The 21,266-nt window shown below is 40.3% G+C and overlaps 2 protein-coding genes across 2 annotated transcripts in view; one reads left to right on the top strand and one right to left on the bottom strand.

The window, feature by feature from the left end:
• The first annotated feature begins 732 nt into the window (after positions 1–732).
• On the top strand, positions 733–13,716 carry LOC117306439 (deleted in malignant brain tumors 1 protein-like). Its single transcript, XM_033791017.1, has 9 exons — positions 733–1,039; positions 2,745–3,047; positions 4,786–5,091; positions 7,941–8,258; positions 9,368–9,661; positions 10,313–10,627; positions 11,041–11,364; positions 11,914–12,035; positions 13,168–13,716. The coding sequence occupies exons 1-9, from the start codon at positions 733–735 to the stop codon at positions 13,714–13,716; spliced, it is 2,838 nt and encodes a 945-aa protein (XP_033646908.1).
• Positions 13,717–13,965: 249 nt separating this feature from the next.
• LOC117306438 overlaps positions 13,966–21,266 on the bottom strand; it is a 62,348-nt gene continuing 55,047 nt past the window's right edge. The window contains exons 51-56 of the mRNA XM_033791016.1: positions 20,837–20,981; positions 19,312–19,533; positions 18,644–18,736; positions 18,054–18,385; positions 17,209–17,413; positions 13,966–15,400 (exon numbers count right to left, since the gene is read on the bottom strand). Of these exons, the coding sequence (XP_033646907.1) occupies positions 15,129–15,400; positions 17,209–17,413; positions 18,054–18,385; positions 18,644–18,736; positions 19,312–19,533; positions 20,837–20,981 (1,269 nt within the window). The 3' untranslated portion in view covers positions 13,966–15,128. The remainder of the gene's footprint in view (positions 15,401–17,208; positions 17,414–18,053; positions 18,386–18,643; positions 18,737–19,311; positions 19,534–20,836; positions 20,982–21,266) is intronic.

The following is a 21,266-nucleotide window of genomic DNA, read 5'->3' as shown; positions in this document are numbered from 1 at the left end:
AGAAACGGCTTCCCCTGAAGTAGCGTAGTTTTCGAGAAGTATAGTAATTTGATTTCGAGACCTCAAATTTAGGTCTCGAAACCAAGCATCTGATGAAAGCACCAACTTCGTGTGACAAGGGTGTTTTTTCTTTCATTATTATCTCGCAACTTCGACGACCGATTGAGCCCAAATTTTCACAGGTTTGTTATTTTATGCAAATGTTGAGATACATTAAGTGGGAAGACTGGTCTTAAACAATTACCACTGCCTGTAATTATGTCATGGCACAAGTTTAACTTTTGATGGCCGTGAAGGAACATCGAACATATCAACATGACAACATTTTAAGCTTGTGCCCCACCCAAGAAGTGAATACTGACGCAAAAAGTGCATGGCTAAAATATCTACCCTAATAATCGACGAAATTCACGACCGAAATTCACGACTTGGGTACCTCCCAAGTCGTAAGTTTTGACGTCATTTGTGACACAAAAGCTCAAGAATTGATGCCAAGGCCAAAATCGCAAACTCCAGCGAAGCCTGAAATATGTGTTTGGTTTCAGCATTTTATGCGGGTCCTGATTCAAGTACATTCAAATACACTGATTCAAATACATCATCAAACAATTAGACACATTGTTCGTGTTCGACGGCGACGGCGACGGCTTAATAGAGATACCTCTATTGTCAATAGAGATCAATAGAGATATCTCTATTAGTAAAGATATCTCTATTAATTGCGTTTTAGATATGTATTCTGTGCGACTTGTTGGAGGAAGATCTAGCTCAGAAGGCCGTGTTGAGGTGTATGTAAACGGTTCATGGGGAACAATTTGCGATGACCAATGGGGCATCAATGATGCTACAGTGGTGTGTACACAACTTGGTTTAGGAAGTGCAACATCAGCCAAAGTGTCGGCCTATTTCGGTCAGGGTAGTGGAGACATAGTTATGGATGATGTCGCTTGCACGGGCACAGAGACCAACATCGCCCAATGCTCACATTCATCAAGTCATAACTGTGGCCATCATGAAGATGCTGGTGTAATCTGCATTGGTAGGTTTTATTTGTTAAAGTAGTACATGTCAACCTAAAATGTTTGTTTAGGTATTTTAAATTGGCACAACGGTGGTGGTTTTCTTCGTCGATTATTTTGTTTCTTCTTCTTTTGAATGAAACTTGTCCGCAGAAAAAAACTAAATGGTGTGTTCTGAATGTTTTGTAATAAACCAATAATAAAAGACAAGAATCAACGGGAAGTGTCCGAAAAGGACGAAAGAATTCGCCGTCAACAGTGTCTCAGATACAATGGGCTGAAAGCATAGACCAGAGTCTTGCCACACCATCGCATCATCAAAGATGAAATGAACCTACCATAGAATTTGTGGAAAATATAAAGAAACCGTAGACCACATTGTTTCCGGTTGCCACAGCTAGCGAATACTGAATACAGTTATCGACATTATAAGGCAGCGCCATAAATTCTTTGGAAGATCTGTAGCCATTTTTGAGACGACAAGCGGTATACAGACCTTTATCACGCTGTCTCCATCTTGGTCATGTTCCCTGTTTCCAATAACAGTAACGAATGTCAACATTCATTACGCAAACATGGCACCAGACCATTATTTCCTCCAGCCTCAGTTTGGTTACAATGAGTATGAATGGAGTAAAACCAAGATGGCCACACCGTGATAAAGATCTATAGACACCAGCCGACAACGGTCACCGAGAATGATGTGGTCACCATCCTCTGGGACATGCCAATCCATACATACAGGGAGATAAAAGCAAACAGAACAGGGCCCAATTTCATAGAGCTGCTTTAAGCACAAAATTTTGCTTAAGCGAAAAATCCTTGCTTAGTAACGGCTTCCTCTGAAGTAGCGTAGTTTTCGAGAAGTATAGTAATTTTCCACGAAATTGATTTCGAGACCTCAAATTTAGGTCTCGAAACCAAGCATCTGATGAAAGCACCAACTTCGTGTGACAAGGGTGGTTTTTTCTTTCATTATTATCTCGCAACTTCGACGACCGATTGAGCTCAAATTTTCACAGGTTTGTTATTTTATGCAAATGTTTAGATACACTAAGAGGGAAGACTGGTCTTAAACAATTACCACTGCCTGTAATTATGTCATGGCACAAGTTTAATTTTTGATGGCCGTGAAGGAACATCGAACATATCATCATGACAACATTTTAAGCTTGTGCTCCAACCAAGAAGTGAATACTGACGCAAAAAAGTGCATGGCTAAAATATCTACCCTAATAATCAACGAAATTCACGACCGAAATTCACGACTTGGGTACCTCCCAAGTCGTAAGTTTTGACGTCATTCGTGACACAAAAGCTCACGAATTGATGCCAAGGCCAAAATCGCAAACTCCAGCGAAGCCTGAAGTATGTGTTTGGTTTCAGCATTTTATGCGGGTCCTGATTCAAGTACATTCAAATACACTGATTCAAATACATCTCATCAAACAATTAGACACATTGTTCGTGTTCGACGGCGACGGCGACGGCTTAATAGAGATACCTCTATTGTCAATAGAGATCAATAGAGATATCTCTATTAGTAAAGATATCTCTATTAATAGAGATATCTCTATTTATAATAGAGATTTCTCTATTAATAATAGAGATATCTCTATTGTTAATAGAGATATCTCTATTAATGTAGATATCTCTATTATTGGATTAAATGTTAAGAATGTACTCCATACTTGTTTATCTTAAGACTAGTGTTTTGCGTTTTAGATATGTATTCTGTGCGACTTGTTGGAGGAAGATCTAGCTCAGAAGGCCGTGTTGAGGTGTATGTAAACGGTTCATGGGGAACAATTTGCGATGACCAATGGGGCATCAATGATGCTACAGTGGTGTGTTCACAACTTGGTTTAGGAAGTGCAACATCAGCCAAAGTGTCAGCCTATTTCGGTCAGGGTAGTGGAGACATAGTTATGGATGATGTCGCTTGTACGGGCACAGAGACCAACATCGCCCAATGCTCACATTCATCAAGTCATAACTGTGGCTATCATGAAGATGCTGGTGTAATCTGCATTGGTAGGTTTTATTTGTTAAAGTAGTACATGTCAACCTAAAATGTTTGTTTAGGTATTTTAAATTGGCACAACGGTGGTGGTTTTCTTCGTCGATTATTTTGTTTCTTCTTCTTTTGAATGAAACTTGTCCGCAGAAAAAAACTAAATGGTGTGTTCTGAATGTTTTGTAATAAACCAATAATAAAAGACAAGAATCAACGGGAAGTGTCCGAAAAGGACGAAAGAATTCGCCGTCAACAGTGTCTCAGATACAATGGGCTGAAAGCATAGACGGAGGGCCTTATCATTGCCGCCCAAGACCAGAGTCTTGCCACACCATCGCATCATCAAAGATGAAATGAACCTACCATAGAATTTGTGGAAAATATGAAGAAACCGTAGACCACATTGTTTCCGGTTGCCACAGCTAGCGAATACTGAATACAGTTATCGACATTATAAGGCAGCGCCATAAATTCTTTGGAAGATCTGTAGCCATTTTTGAGACGACAAGCGGTATATAGACCTTTATCATGCTGTCTCCATCTTGGTCATGTTCCCTGTTTCCAATAACAGTAACGAATGTCAACATTCATTGCGCAAACATGGCACCAGACCATTATTTCCTCCAGCCTCAGTTTGGTTACAATGAGTATGAATGGAGTAAAACCAAGATGGCCACACCGTGATAAAGATCTATAGACACCAGCCGACAACGGTCACCGAGAATGATGTGGTCACCATCCTCTGGGACATGCCAATCCATACATACAGGGAGATAAAAGCAAACAGAACAGGGCCCAATTTCATAGAGCTGCTTAAGCACAAAATTTTGCTTAAGCGAAAAATCCTTGCTTAGTAAAATCAGATTACTGGCCAAGACTCCGCTCGATTGTTATGCTAAGTAAACAACAGCTAAATACCAGTCACAGGGAATGTATATGTCATGAAATATGGCCAGTAACATGTGTAAAATAAGCAAGCCATTTTCGTGCTTAAGCAAATATTTTTCTTAAGCAGCTCTATGAAATTGGCCCCTGATGACATCATCATCAAGGACAAGAAGGACCAGAGGTGTATACACTCATAGATATATCCAACACCCTCTCTGAACGAAAAACACCTCCGTGAAAGCATGGAGGAAAAAATCTTCCATGGTTAAATTAACAGACAAGATGTTTAAGTACAAAAGGCTTGAGATCGAGATCAACAAGATGCGGGGAGGGGAGACCGAGAAAATACAAGTGGTTATCGGAGCTCTAGGACTAGTGAAGAAGGGACTGGATAATTCATGACCGTATCCCAGGCAACAATAGCATTAATCTAGTTAAGATAGCAGTTCTTGAAACAACCCACATATTACGTAGAAAAACTGTCCATTAATTAACATCTCCCCTTTAGCGCCTCAGATCTACAGTCAGGAACCGGTCTATAAGATTTTAGATTGCATATATAGGGGAAACATCATTATTTGAGATAGCTGTTGTAGATGCGGCGCTTTGGGAACAGCGAGGATCCTTAGAAGGGCCCTCGAGAAGGCTACGGAATGTAGCCCGACTCGAGGAGTTACCGGCACAGGAAAATGTTTATCTTTCTTTTGCATGCTATGATAAGATGAAATAATAGTAATAATAGTGAGAAACTTTGCTAACCAACAACAATTATGTTGACAAATATTAAAAATGAAAAATACTCTATTGTGTTATTTATTAAAATAAATACATTAATATGTATACACTTGTCTCGCTTTACAGGTTGGTCTGTGCGACTTGTTGGAGGAACCACCAGCTCAGAAGGCCGTGTTGAGGTGTTTCTAAACGGTGTATGGGGAACAGTGTGTGATGACCACTGGGGCATCAATGATGCTACAGTGGTATGTACACAACTTGGCTACTCGAGTGCTGTATCAGCCAAATCGTCAGCCTACTTTGGTCGGGGTAGTGGAGCCATCAATTTGGATGATGTTGCTTGTACGGGCACAGAGACTACTATCGCCCAATGCTCACATTCATCAAGTCATAACTGTGGCCATCATGAAGATGCTGGTGTAATCTGCACTGGTATGTTTTGGTTTTTAAAGTACTGTACATGTCAATTCAAATTGTGGGCTTTATCGGTTTCGAATTAGTCTAAAACTAACAGTTTTGTGATGTTTTAAGATTATTATTGTTCTTCCTCTTTTGTGTTTTGTATTTCAACGAAATCCCCCCTAAAAGCCTGTATTTGTCGGGTATAATCGGGTATTGTAATGAGGATCTAGGAGTGCGTTTTGGCGACCCCAACCAAAAACCGTTTCGGTTGTTGGTAATCATGGTCGTTGGTTCTGCTGTTCAGACTGAACGATAACCGAGTTGTGAGCTCGGTTACCGTTTTGGTTATGACGTCAGAAACAGTGTTTGTTGGGGTCGCCAAAACGCACTCTAGATGTCATGGGCAGAAAGAAAAAAAATAACTTTTGACCTTTTGACCGGTCGAGGGAGATATAAGGGCAGTTTCGAAGGAGATGGATAACATCCAAATACCAAGACCTGGCCAAGGTAAGATTTGGCAGATGGAAGTAAAAGAAGCACCGGTGGTGGTTTGAGCGCTTGGCGCCATTCCGAAAGAACTGGAACGGAAGACGGCGCTCTTGGGAACAACGATCGTCCTGAGCAAAGCCCTCGAGATCCTATAACCGACTCCAAGTACCGGTGTCGCGTGCAATTATGTCCTCTGTGCAATACTATCCGGAGGACATTATTGCATATGCAATAATGTCCGCCGGACAGTTTTGCTTATGCAATCGGATCCACCCGGACGCTGCTACAAATGCAATAGTGTCCGCCCGGACACACTTGCATATATGCAGTTGTGTCCGCCCCGTGCAAAACCATCCTTGCAGTAAACGGACCGTTCCGGCTTTCCACTAAGCTCCGCCCACCGCGCACGTGAGCAAGACACGTGTACGAGCACTCCCAATGATATTCTGCACGGTTCTGCCGCGCGTGCCAAATATACGCGCACGCATGACCGAGTTTGTCCGAAAACAATCATTGCTGTGATTGGTCAAATGGGTGAACGCGCACAGTTTGATTGATAGGCCGGATCGGTCCATTGAACGACCTTGGTCGACGAAACACGTTTGCCATTTTGTTTACAAGCTACAAAGTGCATGTCATTAAATGTTAACTTTCTTGTGCATGCTTTGATAAGATGAAATTGTAAATAATTAAAATAAAATAGAACAATTGTGTTTAATCCAAAAGGTTAATCTTTATACCTTTGTCTTGCTTTTCAGATTGGTCTCTACGACTTGTTGGAGGAATAACTAGCTTAGAAGGTCTTGTTGAGTTGTATGTACACGGTGCATGGGGAACAGTGTGTGATGATGGTTGGGGCATCAATGATGCTACAGTGGTGTGTACACAACTTGGCTATTTAGGTGCAACATCCGCCAAAACATCAGCCTACTTTGGTGAGGGTAGTGGCGAGATAGTTATGAATAATGTCGCTTGCACAGGCTTCGAGAGTAACATCGCCCAATGCTCATTTGAGACAATTAACAACTGCCGCCACAGTGAAGATGCTGGTGTAGTTTGTTATGAAGACCAAGGTACTATTGTCCAATGTGTTTAAAGGAACACGTTGCCTTGGATCGGTCGAGTTGGTCTTTGAAAATCGTTGTAACCGTTTGTTATAAAATGCATATGAGTAGAAAGATGTTTTAAAAGTAGAATACAATGATCCACACAAACAAGCCTCGAAATTGCACGGTTTTCCTTTTACCTCGTCTACTACCACGGTCGGCCATTTATGGGAGTCAAACTTTTGACTCCCATAAATGGCCGACCGTGTTAGTTCGTAAAGTAAAAGGAAAACCACGCAATTTTGAGGCAAATTTGAGTGGATAATTGTATTCTCCTTTTAAAACATCTTTCTAACCATATGCATTTTATAACAAACGGTTAAAAAATTCTTTTTATAAACCAACTCGTCCGATCCAAGGCAACGTGTTCCTTTAAAAGCACTGTTGGTAATTACTAGCATGAAATAATTATTAGCATGAAAACGTTATACTTGGTAACGAGCATTGGGGAGCTGTTCAAAACATTATGAGAAACGGCTCCCTCTGAAGTAAACGTAGTTTTCGAGAAATAAATGGTATTTGACAACTACCAAAAGTGTAGAGTGTCTTTAAAGACAGTGGACATTATTTTAAAAACACTATGGGTAATTGCCAAAGACTAGCCTTTACAGTTGAGGTATCTCAACATATGCATAAAATAACTAACCAGTAAAAATTTGAGCTCAATGGTCATCGAACTTACGAGATAATAATGAAAGAAAAAAACACCCTTGTCACACGAAGTTTGGTGCGTTTATGGTTGATTTCGAGACCTCAAGTTCTAAACCTGAGGTCTCGAAATCAAATTCGTTGAAAATTACTTCTTTCTCGAAAACCATGGTACTTCAGAGGGAGCCGTTTCCCACAATGTTTTATACCATCAACCTCTCCCCATTACTAAAAGGTTTTATGCTAATAAATATTTTGAGTAATTACCAATAGTGTCCACTGCCTTTAATTGGTGCTGTAATCTTTGTACTACTTCTGGGTATTACGGAGATTCACTGAACGGGTTTGAAGAATGACTAAAACAGACATGTGCACACGATCAAAGAAAGCATTCGCAATGGTTTAAAGTTCAATCCTTCCACTCCTGTCCCTTTGACAAAAGCCCGATAGACTATCCCTGCGAGACTAAAACGCGGTAGCTCATAATTTGAGAGCTAAATTTTCAAAATAAAGATTTAAATAAAGTCGAACCTTAAACCTCGCTGCTGTAGACTGGTCCGTTGAACTCGCGATTCTTTTGACACTTCTCTATCAAATTGTGTATAAATTCTTAAGTTCTGTTACTGTCTGACGTAGATTACTCTGTGCGGCTAAGCGGAGGAAGCAACAACTTAGAAGGCCGTGTTGAGGTGTTTCTAAACGGTGCATGGGGTACAGTTTGTGATGACCAATGGGGCATCAATGATGCTACGGTGGTGTGTACACAACTTGGTTTTAGAAGTGCAACATCAGCCAAAGTGTCAGCATATTTCGGTCTGGGTAGTGGAAACATAGTTATGGATGATGTCGCTTGTACGGGCACAGAGACCAACATCAACCAATGCTCACGTTCATCAAGTCATAACTGTGGCCATAGTGAAGATGCTGGTGTGGTTTGTAACAATTCGACGACAGGTGGGTATATAGGTCACTTTTTGTCGAGATAAAGACAATTAGAAGATCAGTCGTGCTGTATAACCAGAATTATTATAAACAAACAACAACAAACCAGATGTACAATCTGATTTTGATGTTTTATGTTTTGGATAATGATGTGACTATGGCTATACAACTCAACTTGCAGGTAGACAAGTCTTAGCCTGAACATCTGACGTCACACTTCCAGGTTCGTGACTAATGCCGGCAGAGACTGGCCTTAAGCCGGCGTGTTCATTCACCTTTCACTTAGACAGTCATTTCACGTAGAGATACGCACACAGTAAAATTCAACACCAACTTTACATTTAATTACGTGAACATGAACGTGCATGTACTGTATACACGTGGACACGTATGTGTTTTGATTGATTGGTCCGTAATGTCACTGCATTTTAGTCACTGCATGCATTGTATCTTATGGAATCACTGTATTTGGAATAGCAAGAACCTGCCATTATCTAGACTAGCCTGAAGATCTGACGTCACACTTCCAGGGTAAAGACAGATGCATGCCCAGTCTAGGTCTAGACCAGTGTAAGCTCTAACCAACAACTGGGCGGCAGATTAAAGGAGGGAAAGCTGAGCATTTTATACTGCATATAAAATAACAACATAAAAAGAGTTTTTAAAGGCAGTGGACACTATTGGTAATCACTCAAAATAATTATTAGCATAAAACCTTTCTTGGTGACCAGTAATGGGGAGAGGTTGATGGTATAAAACATTGTGAGAAATGGCTCCCTCTGAAGTGCCATAGTTTTCGAGAGAGAAGTAATTTTCCACGAATTTGATTTCGAGACCTCAACTTTAGAACTTGAGGTCTCGAAACCAACTATCTAAACGCACACAACTTCGTGTGACAAGGGTATTTTTTCTTTCATTATTATCTCGGAAGTTCGATGACCGATTGAGCTCAAATTCTCACAGGTTTGTTATTTAGTGCATATGTTGAGATACAACAAGTGAGTAGACTGGTCTTTGACAATTACCAATAGTGTCCACTGCCTTTAAGGTAATATTTACTGCACGCAAATTTTAATTTAAAAAACTGGTGGAATTGTTTTACTATGCAGGGGGTTATGAAGTACGGCTTGTGGATGGTACTAGATATTTGGAGGGCCGGATTGAAATGTATGTAAACGGTGCATGGGGAACAGTGTGTCATGACGGTTGGGACATCAATGATGCTACAGTGGTGTGCAGACAGCTTGGCTTCTCCGGTGCAACGTCGGCCGAATCTTCAGCTTTCTTTGGGCAGGGGAGTGGGGAAATAGTTCTGGGCAACGTCGCCTGCACTGGTTCAGAAAGTAACCTGAGAGAGTGTCCATCGGGCAATAGTGGCTGCCACCATGGCGAAGATGCAGGTGTCATTTGCAGCGATGATAATGGAGTTTGTAAGTTTCCATAATATTGTCTAACATTGTTCGGGCGCGACACATCATTTAAGTGTGTATGTCAACACGGTAACGGATGAATTCAGTTATTGTTATTATACTTTTGACGGAAGGGGGAGGGGGTAGTAAATAAGATATTTACTTGTGTATGTATTAGGGTTTCTTTATAATGGGTTTGCTCTTTTGGATTGTGATCGGGCCACTTTCCTAATGGCTTCCGTTTGCTTTGATAGTGTCATCATTTTTTGTGTTTTCTTATTTGTTTTTTCAAGGGCCCAAAATCTAGTTTTCATCAAAATTACTATCCATAAAACCGAGAAGTGACAGACAAACATGGCCAGATGATATTTTGCGGCAACATTTTAGTGGCTTAACTCTTGCCTCGTATAGACCTGAAATTGTGTGCCTTTTGTGGCTCAACTTAGTTTGAAGATAGCTGGAGCACTTTGCCTCAAATGCCCCAGGGTGATATGAGGATGCACTTAATTATTTGGTGCAATGTTCTTTTGTAAAGGCTTTTACGTTATTTTTAAACTTCTAATGACATCAAGAAACGAGTTTTTGGGGGGAGTGTGTGGGCCATACTGTCCGCATATTTGAATAAAAATCCTTCCATGACGTTGTTACTATTCCATACATCAGGGGGTTATGATGTACGACTTGTGGATGGTATCAACCATTTAGAAGGCCGTGTTGAGGTGTATGCAAACGGTGCATGGGGAACAGTTTGTGATGACTACTGGGGCATCAATGATGCTACAGTGGTGTGTACACAACTTGGCTTCTCTAGTGCAACATCAGCCAAAGTGTCGGCCTATTTCGGTCAGGGTAGTGGAGACATAGTTATGGATGATGTCGCTTGCACGGGCACAGAGACCAACGTCGCCCAATGCACACATTCAACACGTCATAACTGTGGCCATCATGAAGATGCTGGTGTAATCTGCATTGGTAGGTTTTATTTGTTAAAGTAGTTCATGTCAGCCTACTTTGGGCAGGGTAGCGGGGAAATAGTCCTGTACTGGTTCAGAGAGTAACTTGAGAGAGTGTCCAGCAAGCAGTTGTACTAGTAACTGCCACCATAGCGAAGATGCTGGTGTCATTTGCAGCGGGGATAATGATTGTAAGTTTCTCCTCTGTCAACATGATCAAGGATGAATTCAGTTTTTGGTCCTTTTGGCGGGGGTGGCTGTATTTTTTGCATTACATTTGTTTTTACAGCCTGGGTGAAATATTTGTTTGTGTTTGTAACAGGGTTTTTTTTGAGGGGCATGCAATATAATGAAATTGTGATGGCAAGGTCTACCGCCCCTGTATTTGAATAATAGCATATCGTGATTTTGTTATACTATTCTATACATCAGGGGGTTATGATGTACGACTTGTGGATGGTATCAACCATTTAGAAGGCCGTGTCGAGGTGTATGCAAACGGTGCATGGGGAACAGTGTGTGATGACGATTGGGACATCAATGATGCTACAGTGGTGTGCAGACAGCTTGGCTTCTCTGGTGCAACATCAGCCGAATCGTCAGCCTTCTTCGGCCAGGGGAGCGGGGAGATAGTTCTGGACAACGTCGCCTGCAATGGCTGGGAGGTTAACCTGAGAGAGTGTCCATCAGACAGAAATATGAACTGCCATCATAGCGAAGATGCTGGCGTCATCTGCGTTGAGGATTATGAAGATTGTAAGTTTTTATTTATCTTGTCTATAATATTAATCAAAAATCAACTCAGCGCCAACTGCAGTTGATATTTCATAAATACGAAACTCGTGCTTGGCCCTGAACGTTTTGCAGCGAATACGGGTACTGGTAAATGCTTTGTAAATAATTTTTGCAAAAAATACTTATTTGCCAATTAATGTTGAGTGATTTTTAACTCGTACGTCAGTTCGTGGCGCGGTCCGACGATGGGATTTGTAAAAGACCAAGTAAAGCTACGTGACTAGCCTCTTCTTGGTTTGGACAGCTTCATCAATAGAGCTGCTATCCCGAGCGACTCATGGAAAGGGATACCACGCACCGAGTTTCGGCATGCCACTCGACTCGCACGAGTGGTCTCCCTTTCCAGTCGCTTAGAGATGAAACTATCCAAGTCACGAAATCATTGACAAAAGGCTAAAGCCGTGACCAGTCTGGAGGCCTCAAGCACTGCTTATTTAGGCATATTATATTATAAGTGAAATAACATTTTAGTTCAATTTAATTGTAGTACTTATATGTTTTTTTCACCAGCATATGGTTTCGGATTAAGCTGGATCGCTATAATTGGGATATCTGTTGGATGCATATCTGGCCTGATTGTTCTATTCGTATGCATCCGCCATGCCTGCAGTTCAAACACAACCAATACCAGGGTAAGTTTATTAATGAACAAAGTGACTGGGGGGGGGAATGTTTCCCTCCATCCTACAAATCACTGTTTTCAGAGGATCATCAATTCCTTCCTTCAGCTCCCCCGAGTTCTTTCCACTTTAAATAATTGTTCCTCTTGTAGCCCCATACCAAGAGTGGCTTTTAGTTTTAGCCTTGTTTGGGGCGAACATGCATACAACAAATACGTGTATAAAGATAGGCCTATCATAATAAAAAGGGAACTTGCGGGTACAAATGTGTAAGACCTCTTCTGGTGTTTGCTCTTAAAGTCATTATTCACTTTCGGAACTCAAAAAAAAAATCACCGATTTACAAATAACTTTCAGGGTTTACGGAAGGTAATGTTAAAAGACTTCTCTTGAAATATTATTCCATGAAATGCTTTACTTTTTGATAAAACTTTAAAACAATTATCAATTTTCGACATCGAGAATTACGGATTTATAGTAAACACATGTCATGACACGGCGAAACGTGCGGAAACAAGGGTGGGTTTTCCCGTTATTTTCTCCCGAATCCGATGACTGATTGAGCCTAAATTTTCACAGGTTTGTTATTTTATATATTAAAGTTGTGATACACGAACTGTGGGCCTTTGGACAATACTGTTTACCGAAAGTGTACAATGGCTTTAAAAGAGCCATTTTGGTTTCGACGTTTTTCGGAACTGTTATTTCCGTGGTGTTGTTACTGAAAGCTCGACTGCAGGTCGCTCTGAACACGATTCCTTAAAGGAACACGTTGCCTTGGATCGGACGAGTTGGTCTATAAAAAACATTTGTAACCTTTTGTTATAAAATGCATATGGTTAGAAAGATGTTTTAAAAGTAGAATACAATGATCCACACAACATTGCCTCGAAATCGCGTGGTTTTCCTTTTATTTTGCGAATTAACACACGGTCGTCCATTTATGGAAGTAAAAAATTTGACTCCCATAAATGGCCGACAGTGTTAGTCGACGATGTAAAAGGAAAACCGCCCAATTTCGAGGCATGGTTGTGTGGATCATTGTATTCTCCTACTTTTACAACATCTGACCACAAAGACCAACTCGACCGATCCCAGGCAGCGTGTTCCTTTAAACTATTTTGTACTCTGTCGGTTTTCACAGGCACGAGGCACTTCCGTGGCACCACAGAACCTACCAGTTATAGTTCATCCAAGCTCGGGTGTAACTATTCAAGGCAACGCCATTGCTCCATCGGTGTTCTTCAGTCCTTCCCAACAAAATGTGGTCCTTAATCCTTATAACAAACCGTATCCAGTGGCTGCTCCGATGCCAAACTATGCACCCTCCCCGCAAGTCGCTCAGGGGCCACAACCAAGACAGGGTACCACAGCGTACCAACAACCCACTCAGGGTACCACAGCGTACCCACCAACCGCTCAGGGTACCACAGCGTACCCACCAACCACTCAGGGTACCAAAGCGTACCCACCAACCACTCAGGGTGCCTTACCCTACCCACCACCTTACCAAGGTGTGGTGAATTATCGTCCACCTAGTCCGGGTATTACACCACAACCTACAATAGCCTACCCACTACCACCACCCAACCAGGGTGACACTTCTGGGACTTTCTACCCACCGCCAAGTCACGCACTTTACCCGCCATCTGAGGAAACACCCAAGCCCCAGCAAGGGGCATCTAAACAATGACAAACTGGTTTGGGTCGTCAGGTTACCAGACCCAAAAGCCCAACGAAAACGCAGCTTAGGCCGTGTCCGAAACGACGACTTCGGCTACAGCTACGTCTAGATCAGCGCGTCTACCAGTGTTGAAGAATAGGCAGACGCGCGCGATCTAGCCGTAGCTGTAGCCGAAGTCGCCGTTTCGGACACGGCCTAAAGCAGTGCACATTTATAAACAACTTTAACATCATACAAGACGACAGAACAAGCAGTGTATAGGTTGCGTTAAAAACATCAATGTTTTAAAGTTTATTAATAATAAAAAATACTCAAAATTAAATTTGTCATTAATCAAATAAAAGTAGTAAAAAATAAATGGACGGATTTACCAAAATATTTCTTAAAACAAATGGTGCATTCTGATTGCCTGTTGAGTGTGACATCACTAAGGAGGAAAGTTTATTGAAACGAAATTTTTAATAAACTTCCATAGATACTGAGTATATACAATAAATCCGTTTTCATAAACAAGATCTGGGTATTGGTAAGAAACATATAAGTATATACATGTGTACACCTTTCCCATGAAATATGTAAATTACACATCGGACGTCCTATACGAATTTACACTATGGCAAAATGAGGGGAAATCCCGCCATCTTATGGTGCCGATGGTGGCGTGAGGTGTAATATGCGTATGTCTGACTCCATGGCCCTTTTCGAAACCACGGCTTCGGCTTTGGATTCGGCTTCAGGCTCCGTTCTCTCGTCTGAAGCCCTGAGCACGTACGCAAAGCGCACGCCAACTTGCCAAAAACAATCGCGGGGCAAAGCTAGCTTCGTAAAGGGCCTACGGCGTTTGCCAACAAAGACCGTCTGTACGCATGCGTGAATGTAGTTAGCATATTTCACGGAAAGGCTTACTGGTTGAGACGGATATCTTAAAACTATCTAAAGCTAAACACAACAAGCTGCAACATAATTCCAGGTATCAAAACAAATACGGTCAAAATATGCCAAGAACTTAGCATAAGTGCCGGTTTATTTGAACCAATGGAAGCTGGGGCCCCCATATCAATGCTGACCGTACACGATCAAATTTGAAATATTTCTGGAAAATAGCGTAGGCCCTAATATAATCTGAACGTGCATTAAAAACTATAACTTTATCAAATTACACTTAACTATAAATTTTATTTTAGAAACTAATTTGTATCCCAGCGTTCAAAATTACTTACCAATTAAAGAATTAAGTTTTTTTTACCAAAGGGCATACAGTTTAGCATAGTAAAAAAATAAAAATTGTATATTCTAGCGTGCCGATTATAGTTTTTTTTTTTTTTTTTTTTTAACAAAATGGGCATAGCTTTTAGCATGTAACCTTGTGGAAATTTAACAATAATAATTCAGGTCACGTTTCATAGTGTTGGTTGATTTTATCATCCATGATTTATCAACACGTTCACTGTCTCTGGCAACCCTGCCGCATTCACAGCAGTCACTGTCAGGTAGTAGTCTGTATGGGGAACCAGCGGTGATACACGCATACCAGTATTCATCGTCTCTATCCACTGCATGACGTCACTTCCGCCCAGGACGGTACCGAGAGAGACTTCAAAGAACATTGGAGAAGAGGACAGGAACATTTCGTCCCAGCTTAAATCAACCAGGGTGCCATTTCCCTTCCATGTCGCTGTCAGAAGATTCGAACCTGTAATAATAAAAGCACAGACCAATCTTTACTTCATACGGCGACGCCATTTTGTTTATCCGTTTGTTCTCAATAACACACTCATCACACCAGGGCCCTATTTCATAGAGCTGCTACGCACGAAAATTTGCTTAGCATGAAATTTCTTCCTTTATAAAAACAGGATTAACAACCAAATTTCCATGTGTTGCATATTGCTTGTTACTGGTATTCAGCTGTTGTTTGCTTATCCTGAAAATTATGTGTAAATTTGGTTGGTAAGCCTGTTTTTATCACGGAAAGAAATTTCATGCTATGAGTATACGCAAATTTGTGTGCTTAGCAGCTCTATGAAATTAGGCCCTGTTGTTTACAACATTGAGTTGCAGCCACCGACAGGGCTTCAGTCTTCAGTGGGTTGCTCCTTCTTACAGCTTTGTAGACTAACCTAGGAGGTTGGTGGCATTGTAGCTCTTTCTTTAAAACTTCCCGTTTACACCAATCGTCATCCGCGTACAGCGGAGTGATTCTTCTTTTATTGAGGACTACATTCTGTATCTGTTCGGTACTGCCATAGAGCTATAGCTATACGGGTACTGCATACAAACTCGACTATCGGGATACCAATGGTGCAGGCACGTGGTGGGTAGTGGTGGATAGCGGTGGATAGCAGGCACGTGGTGGCTAGTGCAGGAATAGTTGTGGGTCCCCCGAATAAAGGTAGACATATGCATGTCATTTAATCTTGTCTTGAATGTGTCTATAATTGGAGATTGACGAATGTTTACAGGTAGGCGAAGGTTCCATTCGGCCATGGTTTTTGGTAAGACTGAGAATTTATAACAGTCTTTCTTTGTTGCGGGGTGAAGAAAAGAGGTTGCGGAGGATTTCCTTGTTTGAATTGCTACCATGGCAGGTTGTGATTGATACCCGTCAGAGTTAATGGCTACGGCATGATGAATAGATTTGTACAGAAGTGTGAGTCTTGAGGGAGCTCGTTGATATTCAAGGGATTCCCATTTCATTCCAACTTTCCCAGTTCAACCAAACGCACATTAATTAAATCTACTTCTGACAATCCCTATCAGCAAACATTGCTACGATCGCGAAATTTAAGACCAATGGTTATGTACTGCAATTTAAACTTGACACAAACCAAATAAGATGTTATTTTACATAACTTGTATCGAGTTTCTAAATATTATAAACCGCAAGAAAAAAAATTATGAGTCAAGGTGTCCTACATTCAATAGGCTTATCTTACTTCATTTCATTCGAAAATTTCACAGGGTAAGAAAGTTAAAACGGCAGAAAACGGCTTTGAAAAAGTTTGCAGCTTTAAAGGATACCAAAGAGGGCATTAAACATTTAGTAACGTGGCTTTGACAAAAACATACACAAGTGTACATTGTGAATTATATCATCACAATTATAAAGAGCACAACAGTCATCTTGAAAAATACAAATTCAAATCCAGACAAACACAGCTTAAGATATATATTTAAAAAAAAAAACGATTTTCAGAAAAATATATAAATTGTTAAGTGAGAATATATAATAATTTACAGAAGGAAAATTAATACATTGATAATAAAAAAGATAAATATCATAACCATTATAAAAGTACAATATTCACGTTAAAATATAAATTAATTGATAGCGAATTTCAGACACAAAAGCACAAACTCAATTATATTGAACAAAAAAATCAAAATGCAAAAGAAAAAAAGATCATTCCGAATAAGTCGCTACAATTGTATAAAATGCAAATTCAGTTCTCCTGCGAGAAACTGTACTCCATTTAAAGGTAGAACAAATGACATACATACCTTGGCTGGCAGGTCTCGAGGTCTCAACTGTGACATTCTGAGTGATAGCCTGGCTGATCAGATCCGCATGATTGACAGCTCTGACAGACAGGCTATATGTTGCGTCATCCTCAAGGGTAAGATCTGACCAATTAAGATGCTCCTCCGATGCGGATCCACATCGTATCCATGGAGAGGGTGAGTAACTTGGTCCAGTGAGACGGCACTGAAATGTGGGGAAGGGGTCATTTTTATGAAAAGATAAACTTTTGGTTTTTGAACCTTGTTTGATTGTTTTTAACGGTATACCCCCGGTATGTATAATACAACCAACCTGTGAAAATTTCTCTTCGGAAAAGTGGTTGCGTTTTTGAGATATTGCCGAAAATCCAGAGCGGATATGTTCACGTAGGAAGAATAATCCTTAATATTTCAAAACACAATGTGAGAAACATCAGTGACAGTAACGTTAATTAAATTCAAATTTTTGGGGAAACAAAATTACATCTTTTGCCATAACCACATTACTTTGAAACGAAATGATTCTCGAACGCTTTATACTATCGAAATCTTTCTAAGTAAAGGTTTTCATTTTAAGTTTAGAGTGATCACCAAAAGTATCGTATATATGGGAGAATGTATGTTTTTATATGAATAATTGGTTTAAAATGCAGATCATGAACAGTATGCTCTCATGAGGCAAATTAATTTAGAAATTGAACAACACTTTTTAAATGATCAAATGTTCAATGAAAATACAAATCATAAAACCCGGGTCAACCTAATCATCAGATTACAAAAATAAAGTTATTTTCACAATTTTTAAACCCAAAGGATTCGTGATTTCCATTGCTATTTAAACTCACCTGATAAAATTTAATGCCAAATGGATCCATGAACCCTTCCCATGATGCCTTGAGGAGACTATTCTGTGACTGGTACCCGTCAAGCGTTGCATACGCCGTGTCAGACACGGCTTTCACTTTGACGACGGCTGCCAGTGAACTTGGCGGCTCTGTTACTATGGTAACACCATCAGATGATTTCCACGATGACCTCCCGGCATTGTTGAAGCATTTAACGGTAGCAAACAGTTTCTGACCTTCGACCATGACACGGGCGAGATTTGCAGTTATCTTTGATTCTGAATCGGGTGAAACTGTGCTGGGTATGACGTCATCAAGCCCCGGTTCCAAACCTGAAAGAGTCAAAATGTTAAACTTGTTGGCGTTATTTAATTTCAACATGCCTCAAACGTTTTGGAATATAAATATTTTCATAGAATCATAAACTCAACGTGGACTTTTTTATTATTGGTATAAGAGTACCATTATCTTTTTTTATATGATTTTCAACTAATCTTAACATACTCCAAGTAAACACTTAATATATTAAAGAAAAATCAACTCAAAAATAATCAATTCAAGCAAATGCTTCAACCCTAATTAAATCTTACCAATGGCCCATTCACAGTGATCAATTCCACTTTCCGGATCAGAGGCGGACCAGCTGAAAGAGACGGATTTGTCATCTGAACTGAAGTCAATATCTATAAATTGAAGAGAAAAAAATGCATGACCTTGTTATTTATCTAAGCCTTTACATTTCTGTATTATATATGCTTTAAATTGCTGAGCCTGTGTGTTGTGTAATGCACTTAAAAGAACCCAGCGCACGTATCGTTAAGAGAAGGGGGCTCGCCCATGTGTTCCATTTATTAACAGTGTTTATCATTGATTATAGCATACTGTCCATGGTAATACCATATGGTTCCAGTTGGTAGAAGTTCCGCATTGTAGCCGTTATAGTTGACTATTTGAGTCTAATAAAGTTGGGTTGAAACTTTACATGGTGGACGTAGTGACTAATTACAAATGCAGTAATATAAGAGAGGTTTGCGGTAAAACCATGTGGATATCTCTTTTGAGTAGCATTTGATCTGAAAAGAAACGGTGGTTAAAGACCCAAAATTTCGATCAGGAGGCTCCGATTGTCTTTATTAGGAGAATGCTGGACTCTGTTAACCACAGTTCTTTTCCGAACCAACACTACTCAAAAAGAGATATTCACGTGGGGTTTACCGCCAAACTCTCTTTAACCTAATAAAGTTGCTAGTGTTCTTACCATCTTCACTTCCTCCATCTCGAACTGAATGAATAATGGGAGTTGTCAGATCAATTAGAACAGGGTCAGAGGTCACAACGGATATGAGGTCAGCAGCATTCTTTGCCGTCACCGTGACGTAGACAAATGAACCGTGAGACATGGTGAGTTCGGTATTGATGGCGTTTGTTTGGGTTCCAACGGACTTGTAGTTCTGTAATTGGGTGCCACCGGAAATGGTTCCTGGAAATAAGACAAATTACCGTGTGGATCAGAAGAAGAGCCTTTTATGGGACCCAAGATCTTTATAATATTGTACAAATGATGACTTGTGGGAGTGTCGTGGCCGAGCAGTTAAGAGCGCTGAATTCAAACTCTGGTGTTTCTGATCAGCAGAGTGTGGGTTCGAATCCCCAGCCGTGACACTTGTGTCCTTAAGCAAGACACTTGACCATTGCTTCGCCTTCGGATGGGACGTTCAGCCATTGGTCTCATGTGTAAAAGAACCCAGTGCACTTATCGAAAAGAGAAGGGGTTCGACCTGGTGTTCCTGGTCCGATCGGTAGCAAATTGCGCCACAGCACCTTAAAAAAGCATTACATGGTGCTATCAGAATTTAGGTCTCATAATTCAAACGTAGTCCCACATCTGGCAGGAAAAACTATATGTTACAGCGCCAGGAGCGTCACTGGGTGACGGAGTGCGCTATAATATAAGAAGCCACAATTATTTATTATTATGACAGTGAATATCATTCTGCAAGTCTGCTGCCAGTATTAAAGTGTCTCTCAAAGTATCACTCTAGCCATAAGTATCCAGAATAATATAAACCACCAAAAAAAGCCTCACACAAACACACATACTATTTTGCATTCCTGTGGAGACATTTCCTTTGTCCCTGTGGCCCAAAACCTTTGTACACAAAAAGTCATTGTGGGGCACCACTATCCATATAGTCTTTAGAATTCCCCTATGAAGACCTTTTGTGCTCCTTTTTCTGCTCTGTACTCGGTCTCCATAAGGTAAGATATATCAAAACAAAGAAAATACAACTTGTTAACTGCAGTTAAAGCCATTGAACACTTTCGGAAAAGAAAAAAAAAATTAAGTTCACAGGTTTACAAAAAACTTACAGAATTTACAGAAGGTAATGGTGAAAGATTTCTCTTGAAGTATTATTCCATGAAATGCTTTACTTTTTGAGAAAACATTAAAATAATATCAATTCTCGATATTGAGAACTATGGATTTATTTTAAACACATGTCATGACACGGCAAAACGTGCAGAACAAGGGTGGGTTTTCCCGTTATTTTCTCCCGACTCCGATGACCGATTGAGCCTAAATTTTCACAGGTTTGTTATTTTATATATAGAAGTTGTGATACACGAAGTGTGGGCCTTGGACAATACTGCTTACCAAAAGTGTCCAATGGCTTTAAACAGAAAACTATTTGATCAAAAATATATAGAGACTTTCCCCTTTTTCCATAGTCTAGCAGTAAAGAAAAAGGGGGTTCTCAAAGAAGTTTTCGAACTTAATTTACCAATGGCCCAATTGTAGTCAATAATAGGACTCTCTGCATCAACGAAATGCCACTTGGCCTGGAGTGAAGACCAATTGTGGATAAACTGCGTATGGACGTCTACTGATCCCTGACCAGTACTCGGCTCTGTGGTTATTTGTGTCACCTAGAATTTACAAATAACCGGAAAGATTAAAGTACAAACAAAATGTTTTAACAGATCTACAATGTAACGTTGTATTACTTGTCTTACAACCAGATGTGGGGAGGCAGGTCTATGGACCACAGTAATTATTTTGTCTTTGTTTCTCCTAGCCCATCTGGAAGTATTTTTTTATTGTCATGTACTGTTGAATAGGCTGAATAAATAATAATAATAATAATAACTGTGACCTGTCTTGCTTATTTTTCACGAATGCACAAAACTTGCGGCTAGTATATAATCATATCA

The sequence above is a fragment of the Asterias rubens genome, unplaced genomic scaffold, assembly GCF_902459465.1.
Source record: "Asterias rubens unplaced genomic scaffold, eAstRub1.3, whole genome shotgun sequence".
NCBI classification, from domain to species: domain Eukaryota; kingdom Metazoa; phylum Echinodermata; class Asteroidea; order Forcipulatida; family Asteriidae; genus Asterias; species Asterias rubens.
This window is presented reverse-complemented; position numbering and strand designations above follow the sequence as displayed.

Coding starts and splice junctions, on each gene's coding strand:
- LOC117306439 (XM_033791017.1), top strand. CDS start 733: ATGTATTCTGTGCGACTTGTTGGAGGAAGATCTAGCTCAGAAGGCCGT. Junction 5,092..7,940: donor TGCTGGTGTAATCTGCACTG/GTATGTTTTGGT, acceptor TGTCTGACGTAG/ATTACTCTGTGCGGCTAAGC. Junction 8,259..9,367: donor TTGTAACAATTCGACGACAG/GTGGGTATATAG, acceptor GGGGTTATGAAG/TACGGCTTGTGGATGGTACT.